Genomic DNA, 12,118 nt, shown 5'->3' on the forward strand with positions numbered 1-12,118 from the left:
TTTTGTTTTGTTTTGTTTTTGACAGTCTCTGTCTGTCACCCAGGCTGGAGAGTAGTGGTGGGATTTCGGCTCACTGCAACCTCTGCCTCCCAGGATCAAGCAATTCTCCTGCCTCAGCCACCCAAGTAGCTGGGACTACAGGCATGTGCCACTATGCTCAGCTAATTTTTTGTATTTTTAGTAGAGATAAGGTTTCACCGTATTGGCCAGGCTGGTCTCAAACTCCTGACCTCAAGTGATCCACCCACCTTGGCCTCCCAAAGTGTTAGGATTACAGACATGAGCCACTGTGCCTGGTGGTTTTGAATTTTGCTTTAGAAATCCTTTTCTACAAACATCCCTACTGTCTGAAGAAAGTCACTTTATGTGTGTGCATACAAACGTGTGTTCCCATCTAGTTATTTCAGTTTTAAACAATTTTCTAAATTTAACTGTCATTTCTAAACTCCGTATAAAGGCATGGAAAATTAGATAAGCCTACATGTTCCCATTTATTTTATATTCCATAATTCATTGCATCCCTTCTGACTTTTTGTTTAATGTTTTTTTCATTTTTATTTCCAGTTTCATTGCTTTGACCTCCAAAACTATAGCTGTCTGCCCCATGAAAATATTTCTGTCCCCACCCTCCTTTGTCTAGTTTTGTTTTGTTTTGGTAGAGACAGTATCTCACTATGTTGCCCTGGCCAGTCTTGAACTCCTGGCCTCAGGGATCCTCTTGCCTCACCCTCCCAAAGTGCTGGGATTACAGGCATGAGCCACGACACCAGGCCTTTGTCTAGTTTTAATAATAAGTATGTGGCTAGTGACAGGGGTGGTCGTCATTCAACCTGGAGCCACACTCCCCCGCAGCCTTCGTGGGCCAATAGTCTATTAAAATAGGTCCCTCCCAGTTCCCTCCTTTTTTTTTTTTTTTTTTTTTGTGCCAACTTTTCCTCAATTGGATCATTTCAAGTCGATTGACTCATTTCTCATTAAGTTCAAGACTGAGGCCACATTCAACGCGGAACAGAATGATTGCTTTAAAACACCGATGGTGAAATCTCTTGCTCTGTCTTGGCTTCCTTCCCTTAATTTTAAGTGTCTTCGACTATCATCTTCACTTGAAGAAAGTGAAAAACACATATTCTTGAGGAATGAGGAATGTCTGTCAGGCTGATTGATGTTTTCATTTACATTGAAGTCCACGTTTTTTCCCCATCAAAACACTAGTTTTGGTGGTTAAAAAGAATCGAACCGGTATGTGAGGGAAAGTGGATGTAGGCACGTCTTTGCCAGCACCTGCTCGGCAGCATAATTTTCACAGGCCCCAACACTGTGTCACTGACAAACAGCAAATACCTTGTCATTAACTGAGATTTGTCCTGCTCAGTGCTGTTCCCCCTCGTCATTATATTAGTCCTTCAGCTGCCCCCAAATGACACTTCGTAAAGCAGCCACACTCAAGGCAAGTGTTGGATTGCAGGTTTACAGTTCTCATCTTGGCCCTATCAGATGGAGTTTTGTAACTGCGGAGACCCACAAGATGGAGAAACGCTGTAGGGTCTTGGGACTCACTTTGGTCTGGGCAGGGGTCTGAAGGCATGTTTTGCATTCCTTTCATCAATAACCTCCATTCCACCCTCCACTGTTGAGGCCGCGGCTCCCTGTGGCATCAGCCTTGGATGTGTGGGAGGAAGGGGCTCTCATCAGTGTCAGTGTTTTGACTGTCAGACCCCTGAGCTGTGCCCCTCTCCCAGGACATCCATACCCCAGCCCACAGGACAGTGAGATCAGCAAATCACCTAGAAGGCTGGGGACAAAGTTGGGAGAGGAGATTGTGAAATCCCTTGCCACCTGCCAGCAGGTTCCAATTTGGGGACAGGGAGATTGCTCGTGGAAGCGAAGGCCTCTTCCCACTGCTGGGATCTGTACTCCAGTCATGTCTTTGTTAAGCCGCAGGATGTGCCGAGTACTAGCGGGTGCTGCTTTGCTTGGGGAAATGCAAACGCAACACCGCAGAGAAACAAAACCCTCATGCCTGTGCAAGGAGGTAGCTATGAAGATGATCATGGGGAGTGTGGATGTGTGCAGTATCAACCACACAGGTGCTTAGGGATTTAAGGCAAATTTGGAAAGGGTGCATTGAGGAAGAAATCTGTGAGTAAGCACAAAGGAAGTTAGTTGGTAGAGGGGAAGAGCATTTCAGGAAGGAGAAGGGCAAATCTCACAGCCCAGAGTGGAAACGAAATGAGCAGAGCCCTGTCAGAGACCACAGCCATGCAGGTGCCCGGGGTCCTTCCTACGCACGCTCAAACTCTTGCTCAAATGTTACTCTGCGGAGAGGGCTCCAGACACCATACTTAAAATTGACGTCTACGTCCCCCGCTACGTGCCCTTCGCCCAGTGCTTGCCTTGTTTTTACCATAGCATTCATCACCTTCTGTCATATGAAGACATCCTCCCATTGGAATACAAGTTCCAGAAGGGCAGAGATAGATTTTTATCTGTTATGTTTACCATTATAACTACTGCCTGCTACTTACACCTTGAATAAATGAATAAACAGGATGTAGCAAGAACGGAATGTGGTGATGTGGGCAGAATTCTGGGGTCGAGGGAACTCCAGCTGAGAGGTAGAAAACCTGAGCCCTAAAGCCAGGCTGGCAGTATGAACGTGGGGCAGGAGGAGTAGGAGAGAGGAGTGGAGTTCCTTGGGTCTCAGTTTCTTCACAATGAGATAGATATTAGCCAAGGTGACAACAAGCGCCCCTCCTGGCCTCAAGATTCTGAGTGCCAACATGGTCAGAAGGTGCGGGAGCAGCTGGAGAATCACTGTGGATTCCTGAACCACGGGGTCAAAGAGGTATTGGTAAAGAAAAAAATATTATTTTTTGCCAGTGTATTCCAGATAATTTTTCTTTTAGAGGGAGGCTGAGAGGCTAGAGGTAAGTAGATTTTTTAATCACCATCTGATCAACGCTCCTTTCACCTTCTTCCTTGCCTCTGTCTAACCTTGCCCAGCTCGTGCAACCTTGAGCCACAAGCAGTTTTTTGGCTCTGTAGATGAAGGAGCCATTGAAGACTAGCTTTTGGGGTTCCCATTTCAAGCATACTAGAACTTCAAAAGAAAACCATGAGGCACCCAGTTTTTTGGTTTCAAGCTTAAGCTGATCAAGGCCCCTGCATATCCCATAGTTTGCTTTGAAATTTTAAAGGTACCTTCTTCCCCTGGCCCACCTCACTCCAAAAACTCCCTCAGCATTGGGGGATATTCCCCTGAGGGGCTAACATTGCCTTACCAGCCAAAACCCCAAGACACTCTTGACCTCTCCTAGAGAGAATGAGCATGTATTTAGGGCAGAATTAACTTGCTGCTTAAGTGTGTCACCACAGAATAATAAAGGAAAAATTATAGCTGACAGAAGCATCAGGCCTGTAATAGTTAACCCACTGGAGACTACATTTTATTGCTCATTTCGAAGAAAGGCTTATCTATCAACATGTGAAGGGATGTTTCTGCACCCCTTTATTTTGACAGAATACTTCGTCAAGTCTAACTGGTCCATTTTCTAGAATATCTTGTTGGACATCCTTTATCTTGCTTTGTTTTGTTTTTCACTTCTGGAGATGAATAAACTTGGAGAAGCAACACGCAAAAGATTTAGGTTCAACTCCCAGCTCAGCTACTCAGTGGCTTGAGTACTCACCTTCTTTGAACTCCCCACTGTCCTAAAATCTGTAAAATTATGGTCAGAATTCCTACTCTGCAGGGTTGTTAAGGACATCGTAAGTAACAAGGAGAGGGTTCCTGGCCCATATCAGGTCCTCAGTAATAGCCATCATCCTCAGCAGTTCCTCTTCACATTCACAGCAATAGCAAACTCTCACCCACTCAAGAAATGTCTCATGGCCTTCCTCAATTACCTGTCAGAGTCAGTGTCAGGCTCAACTCTACAGCAGACTGACGACCCAGGCTAGAGCTGCATTTTCATGAGTCCTTTTAATGAAAAGATTCAGCACTTAATCCCAGAAGGACATTGTCTGGTAGTGCCAGATAATGAAGTAGTCAGGCTGCTGAAATGTTGACAGTTCACTCTGTGCCCATAGCATAAAATGAATAGGAATAGAGCCAAGAGGAAGGGGCCAGCTAGGAGAGATGACTGCAAGAGATGTGATGGTTGAGCTCCCCAGTGAGCAAGGATTCCTCTCCTTGGAATTGAAAGCATTTGTGGACAGTTCATCTAATAAAAGATTTCTTATAAAAACCACAAAGAGAAAATAATGGCGTCCTTTTGAGCCACTATATATTCTGGCAGACACTGTATACTCTGAGTGGGACCCTTACATCTGGTTTTTGCCTACAACAATTCTTTTTTAGTAGGCAGGGTATAAATTATAAATTTTAAATAAATAATGCATAATCTTAAAGAAAAAACAATAAAACCAAACCAGAACTGACTGCCTTTTCTTTTTATACACATGAAAAAATTTCAATGAAAACAAACTATACCCTTGGTAAATGCACAGAATTTGAATGTAAGTTCAGAATGAATGCCGAAGAGTTCATGCTGTCATAAAACTCTCTTCTAAGTAACTTTTCTGGTTTGAACACATCTTTATGAATACAGAGCTGCTGTGAGGCTTCACTTATTTTGCACAGAAAGTGATTTCATTTCCAATTCTTGTCCTGCTTCCGTTTTCATGGCTATCCACATCGTTAGGAAACTTGGCATAGTAAGGTGTCCAGGGCTGGGATTTGTATTTGGGGAACTAAATTACTCACTAATAAAAAAAATTTCTTTACTAACTAATTCCATATTTCATCATTTAGTAAGTAGCCTTTATTGTAAGGAAAAGCTAGTTATTTCAGTGGATAAAATGTTTTATGTATTTAACTTTTGTTCCAGTGATATTGCGTAACAACTAACCAGGTTGTTAACTCTTACTGTTTTGTTGCTTTTGAGGGCATTTTAATTATAGGAATTTATTTGAATCATCCGTTTTACTGTTAGAGCCAAATCATTCTTATGGGTTTATGGGAATCTATACCACCAGGCAGTAGATTAATAACTGAAACAAAACCACATGAAAAGGTCACTGCGAATCTCAGATCAAAACTCGTGGTTTTCTGGATTTTGCAATTGACCCTTTTTAAAGCTTCTCTTTGGTAACATGATCTTTATGGCAACAACACTGAGCTATAAGACACTTGTGATCATGAAAAGAGCCCAGAAGTGCCCGCACACTCACCCACAATGCCAGCCTCCGCCTACCAAGGAAGGGGATGGATCTGCAATGTATCCATTTTAACACACAAGCCCACCTTCAGTGATACACATGGCAAAAAAATATGAGAGTGAAGGAGACTCTTTTTTTTTTCTACAAAAAGATCGGAAAAACAGACTGGATTGAGACTGGACCACAGCACTTGGGAGGGCTCTTTATGGAGAACCACAGCAGAAAGGAATTCTCTTTGCTGGTGAATTCTTCTGGCCCTTTGCACTGTCATTCCTGGAGTGTTTCAATTATTCCCCAACCAGCAAACGGCTCACTGATCCGCAGCCCCCATTCCCCCACTGCCAGCTTCCTACTTGAAATGTGTTGTTGGAACCAGGGCAGCCCAGGGGACTCTGAGTTTGGGCACTGGGGACCAAACTGTCAGCCTATTCTGAACTTCCATGGGATACTCAAGGAGTTAACCAGTGCGATTTTGGCTTCACTGGGCCCCCACACTTTTTTGTATAACAAAGACTTGGACACTGGAAAATACATTCAAAACATGAGCCAAGAGTGGAGTTCAGCAGGAGATAGTTCAAGAGGGAGAAGCAGCGGAAAGGCATGCACCCTTCAGGTCCTTGCTGCCTGTAGGCCACTGAATTTCAAATGTGCTCTTGGGGCCAGGTTCTTTGGGACGCTGGATCTCTTAATGCTGAGGGGCAGCACTGCTTCACTTCCTGAACTGGAATCTCTCATCTGCAGCACTCTGTATACCAGTCCCCAGCCCTTCCTTCCCTGCCCACCCCCACCTCCCATGGGAACCAAGTCCCCAGGCTCTGGAAAGTAATGCTAAGAAAACAAACACTACAAAGGCTGGTAACAGGGGGATATCTCTCTTGAATGTTATTTTGTAACCATCTAGGTTCAAGGAGGAGGGGGTGCCCCAGCTACGGAGCCAGCAGGGTCCCTTTGTAGTAGGCATCTGTGTGTTTGGCCAGATGTCCTCCCAGCGGAGGGCAGAGAGGAAGATAAAACAGAACTCTTATTAAAAAGAAGTCAGGGGAGGGGCAAAACAAGACAGAGAAAGTGTGTCAAGTGGAAAGGGAGGCCAGGCAGTGCCATCTGATATTGATTAAATGCTGATAGAGTCAGCAGTGAGAAATACACACAGTGAGGAAGTGCCCCAGCTCTTCGGAATGTGAACCAGTGACAGCTGTCTGGGAGTGGATCTGCACGAATACCACATGCACAAGATGCCTGGCGGCCACAGGGCTAGCTCACAGGGAAGGATGGGAGGGAAAGATGAGTGTGCTGGAGTCAGGACATGTGGCTTCTGATCCTGCTTCCTCTCTCTGGGCCTCTCTTTTTCCCATCAATGACACAATGACGCTTGATCTGCACAACCTTCTAGCTCCCAGATTGTGTCATCTACCATAATCTCTGCTCTAACCAAATCCTCTGCGGCTCCACTAAGGTGGAAGCTAAGAAATCATCCTGAAGAGGCGTAAGAAGCTCACCCGGCATGGTCCAAAAATCCCAAAGGAATAACCGCCGCCCATCAGCCGTGGGAGTGCCACCCAGTCCTTCAGCGGGAGGTCAGGCCAGCACCCTGTGTCGGTCGCCCTTCTGTGCTTCACAGTTGCCACCAAAGCAAGTTCATGGTTTCTCAGCATGGAATGTGGCGTGTCTGTGGGTCTACCTTTCTCTAAATTTCAAAAGTATTTTTACTCTTATTGGTTGTAAAGAGTCTTTTTTCATTTTATACCATCAGATTACAGAGAGCTTACGCACTGGTGTGTATGTGTGGCAGGGTGGGGGGAGTGTGGGTGGGTGTGTGCATGCGTACATCCTTTAGTTAAGAGTGCCTTCTTGAAAGTTTGTTGTTTTGGTTTTTTCCTTTTTAGCAAATGTCATGAGGACAGTGGTATTTTAATATAAAGAGTGAGGCTAGATTCCAGTGGGAATGGAAGAGGAAGCTTCCACTGAGATGAAAAGATCTCACACTAGGGTGGTGGCAGGGGAAATGGAGAGGAAAGGATGGCTATAGAGAGGGACCATGGCCTAGTAGAGAGATCGTGGCATCTGGAGTCTGACACAGGTTGGAGTCCTGGTCAGTTCAGCTCTCACTACGATGCCCCCTTGCAGTCCTTTTATGGATTAGAGATGCTGTGTGTAAGGGACCTAGCTCAGAACCTGGCACACTGTAGGCAGTAACTGAACATCAGTAAACTGTAGATGATGATGATCATGTTGAAAAATAGCCCACTGGAGGATTAACAAGACCTGGTGACTGAATTGGAGAATAAGTACAAGAGAAGAAATGATGGTGTCTTTGAGTTTAACCACCTGAGGAATTGGGGTAGTAATAGTAGTTAAGTTGAGTACAATAAGAAAAGTTGGGTGGAAGTTGGAGATCTGGTTTGGCAGGGCTAGAAATGAAGTCAGTTTTAGACATAAGAGATGGTGCTGAGATATACAGGTGGCTATAAGGAAGTAAGACAGAAAGGAAAGAGAGGGGGAAAATGGAAAAATTACAATAAAGAAGTTGATTTACTCTAGGTTTGTTTGATCAGTGAGTCTAATTTTACAGCTTCACCTTCAAGGGATTGGTTAACCAAAGGTCAATTCATCATGACCAGCTTCTAAACTAAACCCTTGCTCCTTGAAGTGTGGTCCTCAGACCAGTTGTCACCTAGACCTTACAGAAATGCAGAATCTTAGCTCCTCCCTCAGACCCACTGAATTGGAACCTGCATTTCAACAATGTGATGTGTAAGCACTTTAAAGTTTGAGAAACATTGTTCTGAAGTGTGGTCCCCAGACCACAGCATCATCAGCATCAGCATCACCTGGGAACTTCTTAGAAATCCAAATTCTTGGCCAGGCATGGTGGCTCATGCCTGTAATCCCAGCACTTTGGGAGGCCGAGGCAGCGAGGCAGGTGGATCACTTGAGGTCAGGAGTTTGTGACCAGCCTGGCCAACATGGTGAAACCCCGTTTCTACTAAAAATACAAAAAGTAGCCAGGCGTGGTGGCGGGCACCTGTAATCCCAGCTACTCGGGAGGCTGAGGCAGGAGAATCACTTGAACCCTGGAGGCAGAGGTTGCAGCGAGCCAAGATCGTGCCACTGCACTCCAGCAGAGCAAAACTCCATCTCAAAAAAAAAAAAAAAAAAAGGAAATCCACATTCTCAGTTCCCTTCTCAGACCTCCTTCTAAAACACATTAGAAACAATGTGTTTTGGCCGGGCGTGGTGGCTCAAGCCTGTAATCTCAGCACTTTGGGAGGCCGAGACGGGCGGATCACGAGGTCAGGAGATCCAGACCATCCTGGCTAACCCGGTGAAACCCCGTCTCTACTAAAAAAATACAAAAAATTAGCCGGGCGAGGTGGCGGCGCCTGTAGTCCCAGCTACTCGGGAGGCTGAGGCAGGAGAATGGCGGGAACCCGGAAGGCGGAGCTTGCAGTGAGCTGAGATCCGGCCACTGCACTCCAGGCTGGGCGACAGAGCCAGACTCCGTCTCAAAAAAAAAAAAAAAAGAAACAATGTGTTTTAATGAGTGCTTCAAGTGACTCTGATGCACCCCAAAGTTTGAGAAGCATGGCTGTAAGTCATGAAATTGACAGATGCACCTCCTCCCTTTGTGTCTACAGCCAGAGAGATGTGCTGAACACCAGAGGGATTGGTTGAACCCTGAAAGCTAAATTTAAGTCGTTGTTATATGCTGTTTCTCTCATCATTTTGCATTAAACACAGCTGAAGAGCTCTTTTCACTGAAGAAGGGCACTATGCGTAAAATTACAAACCAAAGGAGAGAAACTTCGACTGTGGCTTAATCCTCATGACTTACCCATCAAAAGTTATTGAGCACAGTTATAGGAGATCAGTCCTCTTTATGTGCTGTTGCTCCTGGGGGACGCTATTAGTAAGACACACATAGGGAAACAGGTCGGGGAAACAGGGAATCTCCTGATATTCCTTACAATGTGATTTTTACATTAAAACATCCACAGTCTTTGTCTTGTGTGTCTTTCTAATCTATCAGATGGAAATTCTCGTTTTAAAGGTTAGTTTCTGGAGTCACTTGCAGCAGTGATGCTGGTTTACCGCTCAGACAAGAATGTTTTTCCAAAACTTGAACTTTTAGCAGTAAAAATTTACCTCCTCTCATCAAAAGTGTCTGGTTTTTCTATTTGTTCTACAGTCATTATTCAAATCACTATGATAACATATATAAGTGTCAGTGTCTGTTTCTTGTATACATGTAATATGCAAACTTTGTTATATATTGGGCAGTTAATTATAAGATTACTTGTATTTTCTGCCATAGGTTATAATACATTACAACTGATGGCATGCTGGTAAACTAGTTGTTTGCGGCCAGCGAATGGGGGTCATCCTAATTTGTAGTGTTTGCCAATTTCTATGGTGTAAATGGTCCCTGCAAGGCGGATTTCAAGCTACCAACAGTTTCACAACCAGCTCTCAAAATTCTTACAAATTTAACAATTGGCTCTTACAAGCCAGTAGAACCAACTTCAGCACGCCACTGAAACAAACATCAAGGGACCAATCAATAGGATTTTTTTGTTGTATTTGAATTGCTGTAGGTCTAATAATGTCTGAAATAAGTAAATTTGAATGTTTAAATATTTTGTCATATAGAGATTTTTACTGAACTTATCATTGTAATTATCATAATGGAATTTGATTTGAAACTACAGTCATGTGCCACATAGCATTTCAGTCAACAATGGACTGCATAGATGATGGCAGTCCCATAGAATTATAAAACTGTATTTTTATTGTACCTTTTCTATATTTAGATACACAAATACTTACCATTGTGTTAAAGTTGCCAAAAATAAAGTTGCCTGTCAGTAGAGTAACATGCTCTACAGGTTTGAGCCTGGGTGCAACAGGCCATACCATGTAGCCTAGGTGTGTAGTAGTCTATATCAGAGGTCCCCAACCCCCAGGGCCATGGACTGGTTACCTGTTAGGAACTGGGCTGCATAGCAGGAGGTGAGCAGCGGGCGAGTGAGTGAAGCATCATCTGTATTTACATCCATTTCCCATCACATGCATGACCACCCGAGCTCCGCCTCCTGTCAGATCAGCGGCGGCATTAGATTCTCATAGAAGCGCGAATCGTGTTGTGAACTGTGCATGCGAGGGATCTAGGTTGTGCCCTCCTTATAAGAATCTGATGCCTGTGATCTGTCAGTGTCTCCCATTACACCCATACGGGACCATCTGTTGACAGGAAAACAAGCTCAGGGCTCCCACTGTTTCTACATTATGGTGAGTTGTATAATTTTTTCATTATATATTACAATGTAATAATAATAGAAATAAAGTACACAATAAATGGAATGCATTTGAATCATCCCAAAACCATCCCTACCCCTACTCTGGTCCATGGAAAAATTGGGGAAGAAGATAGGGACCACTGGTCTATACCATCTAGGTTTGTGTAAGTACACTCTAGGACAGTGGTCCCCAACCTTTTCGGAACCAGGGACCAGTTTCATGGAAGATAATTTTTCCATGGATGGACAGAGGGCGGGAGATGGTTTCAGGATGAAATTGTTCCACCTCAGATCATCAGGCATTAGTCAGATTCTCATAAGGAGCACGCACCCTAGATCCCTCGCATGTGCAGTTCACAATAGGGTTCGCGCTCTTAAGAGAATCTAATGCTGCCGCAGATCTGACAGGAGGCAGAGCTCAGGTGGTCATGCTGGCTCACCTGCCACTCAACTCCTGCTGTGCAGCCAGTTCCTAACAGGCCACCAGACTGGTACCAGTCTATGGCCTGGGAATTAGGGACCCCTGCTCTAGGATGTTCACACAGTGATGAAATTGCCTAATGATGCCATTCTCAGACTGTATTCCCATTAAATGATGCATGACTGTATTCTATGAAACAAACTTATGTGCAATTATTTTAAAGTCATATTAAATACAGCTATAACAATAGAATGGTAATATTAAAGTACTTATGTTGCCCAAGCAGTGTGTTTACTGTCACAATAGTTCTCATAGCATAGTAAGGCATATGTAAAAATTATTCTTAGTCCCAGTATTTGAACCAAAATGCAAAAAGATATATTTTTAAATGACATCTTTGCTTACTGTTATTAAAATTTGACTTCTCTTACAGGTATTCAGGAAGGAACACAATGTACCAAATGTAAAAATAACTGGGCGCTGAAGTTTTCTATCATATTATTATACATTTTGTGTGCCTTGCTAACAATCACAGTAGCCATTTTGGGATATAAAGGTAAGTATGCTTTCTTTTTTTTCTTCCAAATAACAAGTGTTCCTTCATTAAGCATGAGAAAATTCATATTTGCAAGTATGAAATATTTCATTCATACAACTCAGATGCAAAATAGCAACATGATAAATTTCATCTCTGTATCTTGAACTTACAGCTATGAGATCTGAAAGGGGGGACATAATAATTCCTTTTGACTCATTTCAGCAATAATCAGGGTCCTCTCTGAGAGTTATAATGTTTTTTTTTCCCTTGTTGCTTTTTCCTACCTATTTCTAGCTACTCCTTCTTCCTCTATTTTTTTTTCATCTTATCTCTTGGAGGCTTTATGGAAACCCTGGTGTCAGCACACAGGAAAACTATATTGACAGAAAATAAGCAAAACACAAGATCTCCAGAGATACAACATGCTTCACCCAGGGATTGGCCAACTAATTCCCTTTTTTCTCTTCAGCACATTCACTGTGGTCACTGTTGTTTATATAGCTCTATAAAAATACTGCACTGTAGAAATTAAGCACAGAGGCAGCACTCCCACCTAAACCCACTTTAGAGGATGTTGGGCCTAAACATATCTGGTTTAGGGTAAGGGCAGGATTTTTGCCCGAATCCTCCAGACTTGCAGACACA

General features: G+C 43.6%; 1 protein-coding gene across 1 annotated transcript in view; it reads left to right on the top strand.

Annotated features, from left to right (window-relative positions):
- Positions 1–12,118, top strand: part of COLEC12 (collectin subfamily member 12) — a 183,603-nt gene that overhangs the window by 133,692 nt on the left and 37,793 nt on the right. The window contains exon 3 of the mRNA XM_025365647.1: positions 11,369–11,491. Within this exon, the coding sequence (XP_025221432.1) occupies positions 11,369–11,491 (123 nt within the window). The remainder of the gene's footprint in view (positions 1–11,368; positions 11,492–12,118) is intronic.

The sequence above is a fragment of the Theropithecus gelada genome, chromosome 18, assembly GCF_003255815.1.
Source record: "Theropithecus gelada isolate Dixy chromosome 18, Tgel_1.0, whole genome shotgun sequence".
In the NCBI taxonomy this organism is placed as follows: Eukaryota; Metazoa; Chordata; class Mammalia; order Primates; family Cercopithecidae; genus Theropithecus; species Theropithecus gelada.